The following is a 10,130-nucleotide window of genomic DNA, read 5'->3' on the forward strand; positions in this document are numbered from 1 at the left end:
ACCAAATGCTTCATTAAAGGTTTTAACCTAATATTATTTAATCTTTTGGACACTTCTGCAAGACAGAAATTTTAATGCCTGTTTTATTAAGAAGACTGAGGTTTGGAGAGGCTAAATAATTTGCTCAGGGTTGTACAGCTTGGTGAAAGGCTGAGCTGGTATCTGAAGCCAGAGATGCCCAACTCCAGAGTCGGCTCTCTTAACCCTTCTGCTGAGCCTAGCTCCTTCCCATGAGGCAATGGGGTACACTTCATGCCTGCAGTCTTGACAGAAAGGGACACAGAACTGTCCTAGCAAACACCATGGCTTATATGTGTATGCACACACGATAGGACCTGGCAACACTGAAGGGCAAAGCCTGGCCTATCTGTGCACAACCTCCATATCACATTGAGCTTCTCCTGCTTCCATCTAAAATAAGAGCTCTGCTTAGCACCCAATCTCCAATGTCCGCTGCCTCGGCTACATCCTCCCCATAGAGGGAAAAAGCCATCATCATGGGACAGCTTTTCTTGTCTTCCTGTTCACTCTCACAGTTTCTTCTGGGAGGGACAGACCCACATCACAATCACCTGGGAAGCTTTTCCAAGATACATATGTCTGCCCCAGCCCCCGGACATTCTGATCTGGCCCCTGGTTGAGAACCACTGGTTTAGCATATTCATTTGCAAGGTCTGCAGTTTCCACTGACCCTCTTATCACCAGAGCCCCCCGAGTTCTTCCTCCAGATAAATGCTCTTCCTGCTCAGATGCCGTCCTCAGAATCAGCATCACTGGATGCCTTCCTCTACCCTGCTTTCTTTCAGTTAGGGGTTCTCAACCAGGGTGATGCCATCTCACAGGGAGGCATTTAGAAAGAAAGGCAGGGGCATTTATTTATTGGGCTAGGAAGGCTAATGGCATTTACAAAAGAAGGATCAGAAATGCTAAGCATCCTAGAGTTCCTCACAGTGAAAAACTGTCCCACTGAAAATGGCAACAGCGCCCCTACTGAGAAGCATGTTTGATTAAAACTCACACTCTGGACTCAAGGTCTGAATCAGCCTCTGCAGTAGATAGCATCGTCTCGGCCAGGCTGCCGCAAGTGTTCCAGGGGCTGCTCTCCCCTCCCAGCCTTTCAGATTCCCTCATTCCCACAAACCAAGGACAAAGGGAATCTTAGCTTTCAAGTATATTCATGTAATACTTAGCTATCAGGGAAGCACTTCTCAGCCCCATTTCGACTTTCCATTTAATCTCGTTTAATCCACTGCCTGCTGCACTGAATGTTTGTTTCATCTAAAGAAGGAGAGGAATGGGAATGGGAGGGAAAGAATGGGAGCCCTCACTGTCTCGTGGGCGGATTTGAACTGTCATGTCTGATCATAATTCCAGGTCGGTGAATATATCTAAGACACAGCTCAACGCTCGCCCTTTTCCAGAAGTCTTATCTCTTTAAACTCTCCCGATGACTACTCCTTTCTTGCTTACTCAGGCAAAAGCCATGTATAATTATAGGCTTGTAGAAGAGGCTTTTAATGCTCACTCACATCTGGCTTTCCTTTCCTTTTAGACGCACAGGAGGATGACATTTTTTCACCCTCTTTAGGTGAAGGCACGTGACTAGTTCTGACCAATGTGCTATGAGTGGAAGGATGTGTGTCAATTCCAGCTGGAGTGTTGCCAGCCAGAGACTCTCCAGCATTTTCTTCCCTTGGAGCCGTGATGGTGGAAGCTGGTATTAAGAAGTCTCCACCAGCCTGGCTCCCAGAAGGACTACCATGAGCAGAGCCCCTGCTGACCCTCACCAGATGTGTAGCAGAGGCAGAGATTATGAAGGTTTATATCTTTGTTGTTTTGTGTCACTGAGATTTGGGGGATTGTTTGTTACACAGCATAACCTAAACTACTCTGACTGAGCCAATGTTCTCCTGTATGTTTACAGTCTTTTCATCTTTGTGGGTAGATCATGAGTCACAGAGGCCTGGGTTTGAGGCTGAGTTTCACCACTTACAGTGACTTTGGCTCACTCACCTCCATTAACCTGTTTCCTCGTGTGTCAAAATGGTGATTGTGACTGTGCCGGCCTTACGTGGTTATAAAGACTAAAAGGGATCATTCAGACAAAACACTTATAAAGTAGCAAGGGCTCAGTAAATGCTATTTATTATTTCTTCTCCTTATTGATCTAAAATTGACTCTACCTGCCCCCTGTCCCAAATCCTCATTAAAGCCTTTAACTGTGGCAGTCTTTCTAATGTCCTTCTGCCTAAAAAAACAGTCTGGGACTGCTTCCTGCTTCTCTTACATCCTCGCAGCATCCAGAACAGGACACTGTTTGCAATAGGCATTGTCATCTGTGCTTTCAATGGAGCACATGCTTGTGATTGGAACTGAGAACGTATTTTATGCCCAAAGAATGAAAGAATCAGCTCATCCAAATTGAAGAACCCTCATGACTATTTTCAGTGCAAACCTGGCATGCCTGGAAAACATGTCAGGAAACATCCAAAAACCCACTTTGTCTTTTGTTGCCAAGTAATCACTGGGAGATTCGAAATCCAGTCTCTTGGCCACACACCAAAACTAGACACACGTTCTAAATTAGCATAAAGCCAATCCTATTTGCATTTATGTGACAGCCAAGTCTCTCTAAGGGATGCCAGAGTTTGTTACTGGACCACTGGGAGTCCTGCAGCATTTTGAAGATGATTGCAGGTTATCTTAGGAAGGAAGCCTTCCTCCAACACTCCTGGATTCTATTCTCAGCTTGACACTGAGTTTTACCAGGTCTCCGCAGCTAAGGAAACTAGAGGTAATTACTTGGCTGACCCAGACAGAAACATGAAACCAAACAAAATAGTTTTGCCTTGTTTGTTTTTATTTTGAACCATAAGCCAAACCTTCCAATTTGCAGCCAATTCTATCAACTATTACCTGGCCTGATAAGTCCTCTCCAAATCTGGACCCTAACTGGGGTTCTTCCCAATTGGAGGAACATTTAAAAGCAACCACAGAGTCCATCTCAATGCATAAAAACAAACAAACAAACAAAAAAACATGCCTGGCTCTGAAAAACTTTTTTTTTTTTTTTGCCTGATGTCTCCTAGAATGATTATTATAGTATTTTTAAGGTACCATCTAATGGACTCTTTTTCTTATTTGGAGTCAATTTTGCATTTTCATTACTGGAAGCCCACTTCCAAAGCATTTATAAAAACAAGCTACATCTGTGTGTTTGAACATGTCTACAGAGTTGAATTTCCCTTTTCTATCAGATTCAATCTGCAGGAATTACTAATTTATTGGATCTTTAAGTGCATCGTCATCAGCTGTTCTTAGAGTCCTAGCCATCAGTTAACCCTCAGACCTCTGAAGCATCTCTGTGAGATGCAGGGGGCTTGAGTCCCTGAAACTTTCAATCAACTATAGTTGATTGAATAGAAGAGCAGTAGCTTCTCAATGAAGTAACCTCGAGTACCCTATGCACTGTCATTTCCTGAAACTCTGATGCAGGGATTTTTAATTCCTGGAATCTACCCAGTTCCTCTAGTTGTATTGCCATGTGCTTCTCATTATGACCCAACTGGACAGGGCAGTGATGACTGGAAAAAGCTGGGCTGGGAGTTAGAAGCAGACACTGTCCCAGCTCCATCATGATCTAATCCTAGGTCCTTCGGCAGGTCACTTCACCCAGCGGGGTTGACAAAGGTTGAGCAGTTGTCTCATCCATAAATTAGAGACAGTAACCCTTGCCCTGGCCATCAATGAGATGCTGTAAGTGACATGGCGCAAGTGTTGGGAGACTTAAGTTCTGACTCTAAAGATTTCTTTTGTAAGTTAGTAGTTGGGACCCCAGAAGGTGGTGAGGTTCTTGGTCTAATGGTATAGAAATCTGTTTAATGATCATGTCCCTGGAATATAACACATAGGGGTGGTTCTGTAGATCATCACCACCATGGACGCTGGGGTAGGACCTGGGTGAGTGGCAAGATGGGGTCTCCTTGTATGGGAAAAAGAGAAGGAGAAAGTTGGTGTTGAATAAAAAGGAAGTCGTAGAGGGAGGAGTTGGTTCTAATGGGGAAGAAGTCTATGGTGAACCTGCAGAGAGCCTTCACAAATGTAAGGAGTTACGGGGTGACAGGCTGTGGCTTTGGGACACCCTATAAATAAACTATTCAGTGCTCACCGTCACCCTCCAGCCCACCATCTCCTCCACTCCTCCTGCTCCACCCCACCATTCTGTTTTTGAAGTCTGTAAGGCACGCATAAATATGGCCAACAATTCCCAAGACTCATGATAGAGAATCCACTTTTTCCACTGAAGTGCCGAACAGCTCTCTATAAAATAGAGCAAGATGTGACACATAAATATACCGTGTAATAACAGAAGAGCCCTGCGAGAGAGGAAAGGAATATTCCTGTCTGTGGGTTGGTCAACTGAGTGTATTCATCTTAGAGGACCCCCTGGAGGACTTAAAGAAGGTAAGCTGCTCCTTGACTGTTTTCAAATCCGACTTTTAAAATCCCTGGTTGAATTCCCAGCAATCTACTTTTCCTGACGGTAACCATTAAAGCATGTTTAAGTGAACACGAAATTCCATCAGGATAAAGCCCCGTGAAGCCCAGTCCACTGGCCCCATCGCCAAAGCCGCTAATAAGGCCCTATTGTGTTACTGTGGTAGTCTGGGTTATCATTATGAAGTCTTTGCTTCTGGTTGAGAAAACATGACATTCCATTAAATGTATAATCTGGGTTTTTTTTCCAGGCCAGAGATGCATCCTGCTTAAAGCCGAAATGAGCTGAGATTTAATGTCATGGAGAAGAAGAGAACCATTCGCTGGGGGAAAAAAAAAGGGAGGGGAGTCAAGGGGTGGAGAGAAGAATGGTGAATTTCGTGCCTCGTGACCCACTGGTTTCAGCCTGTAGACGGTGTCTTGCCGGCCAGAGGATCTTAGAAGCCCAAGGAAAAAATGTGTCAGCATTCTTTCCCTTTGCACTCTGCAGTGGTTGGGTGCTGGACAGCACTGTTTGGGAGGTTCTTTCTAGGACAGAAGATGGTGTCTTTAGGGACCACCCAGGGGACAGTTTGCTATCACTGCTTTTGACTCATCCCCCAGCTCTGGGCTCAACAATCCCATAAATGAGCCCGGATGGAGGTGGCCTGCTGAAGGTGTGCACACTTATCATACCACGTTCTAGCAAGGTTCTCATTCACCACAAAACAATACCTCTCTTCAAGCAATAGGACAACTAAAGGAAGTCACAGGAGTAAAGGTAGGTACTTGGAAAGGTCTCCCCACCATTTTTTTTTTCCTGGAGCCTTTTTTGGGTTCCCAGTGTGCTGCAGAGAATCCTATGGTGCATTTACAAACGTACTCCAGGATTAAATATAAAAGCAGCAGCCTCCATAGATGCAGGGGGGGGGCACTGGAGCTCAGCACCCTGGTGAGAGACCCCCCTTACACTTGAAATGAGTTTTTAAAAACTCAAGAGTAACTTATTTTTGCTGACTAGAAGATGTAGAAAAGTTGGAAAATTTAGAAAGTGGAAAAACAACTTAAGAATCCCACCTTTTAGGCAGAAATACTAGTACCCATAGGGTGAATCAATTCATATAAATGCATGTGCTTAGAAATTTTACAAAAGTAGCATCATAGTGAATACTGTTTTGTAATTGCATTTTCGCCTAAAAGTATAGTATGAGCATTAGGTGTTTATTCTAAATTATCTTACAAGCATGCATAACATACATACTCAAAATTATACCTACATCATGCCTTACTTACTAAATTCCCTGTTGTTGAGCATTTAGGTAATTTTCAGCTTTATTATTATAAATAGCACTGCCATGAACACATAGATGGGTGCTTCTTTCTGACTGCCTTGGATTTTTCCTTTGATAAATGTTATGAAATTATTGAAATTATTGTCCTGTCCATGCTATTCAATACAGTAGGTACGGTGGCTATTTAAATTTAAATGAATGAAGCTTCAATAAAATAGAAAGTTCATTTCCTGACTCCCACTAAACACATTTTAATTGTCAAGAGCCACATATGGCTGGTAGCTGCCATCTTGGACAGCACAAACGTAGACCATTTCCATCATCACAGGAAGTTCTATTGGACCACACAAGTCTAGAAAGACCATGGGACCATATACATTCCTATACAACAATACTTCTGTCTCCCATATGTTGGCTGATACTGAATGTCATAATTCCTTAAAAATCTTTGTCAACTTAATAAAAATTACGTCTCATTTGATTTTTCCACTTCTTTGATTATTAGTGAAGTTGAACTTTTTTGTTTGCTTATTGACTTTCATATGTTTTTTGTGAATTATTTATATAGTAGACCTGTTTTCTACTGGGATGATCTTTTTAAAACTGCTTATCATCTATTAAGGTTACTCTAAGGGGCGAATAAATGTTGCAAAAGTTTTTGTAAGTAGTTATCTCTTATTTATGGCCTATTTTCAGTTATAGAAGCATAAGATTAAATATATGTAAATCTTTTTGTAGTTTTCCATATTGCTTCTACCCTGTTTCAAAAGCTCTAAATCTAAGATTACAGTAATATTCATCCAAGTTTTCATCATCTCATTTTAAACATTTAAATTTTCAGTCCTCTTGGAATTTATTTTGGTGTGGGAGATAATGTATAAATCTATTTTTTTCTCCTTTTCCCATGTGACTATGCATTTGTCCAAGAATCATTTTTTAAAATAATGAACTCATTCCCCACTGATTTGAACTTCCATCAAATGCTTACATGTCCTCGAATCTATGTCTAGAGTTTCTATTCTGTCCACCTATTCTTTGGCCTTTTCCATCCCATTTTTATGAATTTGTCTTACAATACATTTTAATATTTGGAGGTATAAGAATTTATTCATTATTCTTTTCCCAAAATGTTTTAGCTCATTTTACCCATTTTCCCCCCAAGTTCAACCTAGAATCATTTTGTTAAGTTCCTTTACAACCAGCAAAATAAATTCTTTCAGAACTATGACTTTAAAGTTTAATACAATTTATAAGTTAATTTGGAAAGAATTGCTATCTCTACAGTGGAGAGTCATTCCATTGAGTGATGTGATGATTCTGTCCATTTTTTTTTTCAAGTCTTTCTGTATGTCCCTCTGAACTGGCTTAAAAAAAAATTTTTTTTAAGCATAGTGATGGGTATCTCTATTTTCTGACATGGTCTCTGAATCTGTGAGCTGGTGCTCCCAGCCCCTAGCAGTAACAAAAGAAATTCCATTTCTTAGCTCTGGAGTATATTTTCAGTATCCACCTTCTCATAAATCTGCAAGAAAAAGATCTCACTTTTCATCCAAAGAATCTGGAGTTCAAAACAGCCTTTACGGAAAAAATCAAACTCCAGGGGCAACTGCAAAGCACATTTGGTGTCTAGCTGGCCAGCTTACTTTGCAGGACTCTTTTTCCAACTCCCAAATACTTTCCAGTCTGTGAAATTCATCTCCCCACCACTGTACCAGCAAGCGCCTGTCCCAGCCGTGGGGAGCTCGCACAGTTTCAGTAAGCAAGGATCTTTCTGAGGGGCTTTTTATTGTTAAAAGTGGTTTTTAGTAGATGGCATGGAACTTCCTTGAATGCCCCTGGCTTCCCAGATCGAAGGGGGATTTGGGAAGAGTTTAATGGGTCAGAGTTCAGCTTTCCCTTGAACACAGTCCTGATGCCGAATGCATTTTCGGAAGGAAACCAGGGCTCCTGCACCTCCCTGGTAGCCCACCAGTCAAATCTCCAAGAGCTGGAATTCGCCTACAGCAGGGCTTCTCCAGCGGAGACGGAGGAGGGATATAAAACCGCAGGGGACTTTTGGCACTGTCTGGAGACATTTTTGGTTGTCACCAGGGAGAGACTGGTGGAGGGGTGGGCTATGGAGGGGGGTAGTACTGGCAATAGTGGGCAGAGGCCAGGGATGCTGCTGAACACCCTACAACGCACAGGGCACCCCCACAACAAAGAATTCCCCAGCCTGAAACTCAGTGGTGCCCAGTTCGAGAAATCCGCCTTACAGTTTCACTAACTGCCCAGATAGACTTCATTATACTATTAGGAGCAAAGGTAAAGCATTATATAGGATCGCATTTTTAAAAAAGAGACGATTGGCTTTTAAAAGCCGCGCGCCTCTTACTTGAGACGTGCCTGAAAAGTTCTGCCTCTCGTAAGTAAGTAAGCTTTTCTCACCAAGGTTTCTAAAGCAAACGGAAAGGGTTCACAGAAACGTAGTAGGTCAACAGCATCCTCACACTGCCACCCTCAATCACACGCGCCTCGGTCACAGAAAGCAAGGCAGACAAGAAGCTGTCCCGCGAACGAACAGCGACGCCGGCCCTGCGGGCTCGGGCAGCGGAGAAGGATGGGGAGGCGCGCTCTGTCCACAAAGGCGCAGCGCTGGGGCCAACGCCACCTCCCGCGGCCTCTCTTGGTCCCTGGAGATGCTGTCCCAAAGCGACCCTGCCGAGGAGCGCAGCCCAGGGAGAATGCATAATCAGTTTAGCCTAGGGTGGAGCAACTCGGGGCACTTACTTGTCCAGAATGAAGTACAGGTCAAATCCCCCGTAGCAGGCTGGACCCCCTTCCTCCCTGCGTCCCCCTTGCCCGGCGCAGATGAGCACAAAAGTGGCCAAAGAGAGACACTTGAAGCCAATGCCCAGGGCTTTCTGCTCCACGGTGGCCATGACCTGCAGCCCAGGGAGAGGGTAGGGTCCTCTCCTTCCCACGCTCCTCGAACTCGCCAGGACCCTCAGGGGCGCGCCATCCGAGGGGCCCTCCTCTCCGGCCCTTTATTCCCCCTCGCTCTCCCGAAACTCCCCGGAAGCAATTGTCTGGGGGAGTTCACGGTTTTCCTTCTGGTTTCCGCTTCGATTCTGCGTCTAGGTTTCAGGTTTCAAGAATCCCAATACTGTACTCCGCTTTTTTAAAGGGGCTGCTCCTGACTCGGGCCGGCCGGCCGCTCCGGAGGCTACGCTGAGATTTTTGCAATTGAAGCAGTTCCGTCCTGACGGTTCTTTGTCCCAGTTTTTAAATATTATGGGGTGGGTTTTCAAATTGTTCTTGGTTGGGGGAGTGCTTTGCCTTTACTCCCTCCTCTCTATCCCCTTTCTTACTTTGATGGGGGAAGAAAGTTCAAAGGGTGCCACCTTGTGGCCAAGGACGGCGAAAGCACCCTTCGGAGTTCGCAGGGCAGTGGCTGTGCAAGTTTCCTTATTCCATCCTTTTTCCCACGCATCTTCCCCTTCGTTTTCCATTACTTCTCCCCATTCCTAGTTATTTCGCGCTAGCTAGCTTTATTATCCCTGTGCTTTCCTTTCCTGTCCTACGTCCGCTGATTAGGCCTCTGTAAACATTTGACGAGAACTTACTCCAAGCACTGTGGCTCCGACCCCAGGCTGGGACCTTTGCAAACAAGCCATTATGCAAATGCGCGGAGAAGAACGGGCACTTTGTGATCTGAATCATCCAAGTGACCTTACTGTACTCTCAGCGCAGATCATAAAAGAGACTGTTGGGGTGCGGTCGTTGGCTGAAAACGGCATAAATAGTCCCACAGGGAAAGCTGTTCCTTGCCATGGAATAGCTGAGCCTTCTAGATTGTCTCCATCTCCAGATTTTAGAGATTCTGTGATAAGTTCTTTTCAGCCTATGAACTTTGACTTTTTCCCCTCCAATCTTTGATTTTAGGACAGAGGCAGTAAACAGCTTACAAGAGGGTGAAACTTCCAAACAGTTTGGGACTGGCAGGGGAGTCCTGAGCTAGCCTTTCTAAAGTGAGGAATTCTCTTTAGAGCCGGCTCAGCGCCTCAGTTCTCAGCTGGAATTCAGTTTTAGCTTCTTATGTCTTCCACTCTGGGAGTCCTCAATCCACACTCATACTCAGTTTTCTGGGATTATTTCTCCAGGCAGGCATCTTCCCTTCCACTTGAGTCTCTGAATTTTGGATCCATAATGCATTGCGCTAGCTGCCTCCAACATGATCTGTAGTATTTCTTATTTCCTGGTATTTACACCTCCTCTCCTGCACTGAATGAGACTTGCAGATGCATAATTAACAAGATACTGCAGAAATGACAGTGTATGACTTCTGAGGCTAGGTCATAAAAGATATCGTGGTTTCCTTTT

The 10,130-nt window shown here is 44.2% G+C and overlaps 1 protein-coding gene across 1 annotated transcript in view; it reads right to left on the bottom strand.

Moving 5' to 3' along the window:
• ANTXR1 (ANTXR cell adhesion molecule 1) overlaps positions 1 to 9,035 on the bottom strand; it is a 218,345-nt gene extending 209,310 nt beyond the window's left edge. The window contains exon 1 of the mRNA XM_010979894.3: positions 8,538 to 9,035. Coding sequence (XP_010978196.3) covers positions 8,538 to 8,689 — 152 coding nt within the window. The 5' untranslated portion in view covers positions 8,690 to 9,035. The remainder of the gene's footprint in view (positions 1 to 8,537) is intronic.
• Between the last annotated feature and the right edge of the window lie 1,095 nt (positions 9,036 to 10,130).

Source organism: Camelus dromedarius, chromosome 15 (assembly GCF_036321535.1).
Source record: "Camelus dromedarius isolate mCamDro1 chromosome 15, mCamDro1.pat, whole genome shotgun sequence".
Lineage (NCBI taxonomy): Eukaryota > Metazoa > Chordata > Mammalia > Artiodactyla > Camelidae > Camelus > Camelus dromedarius.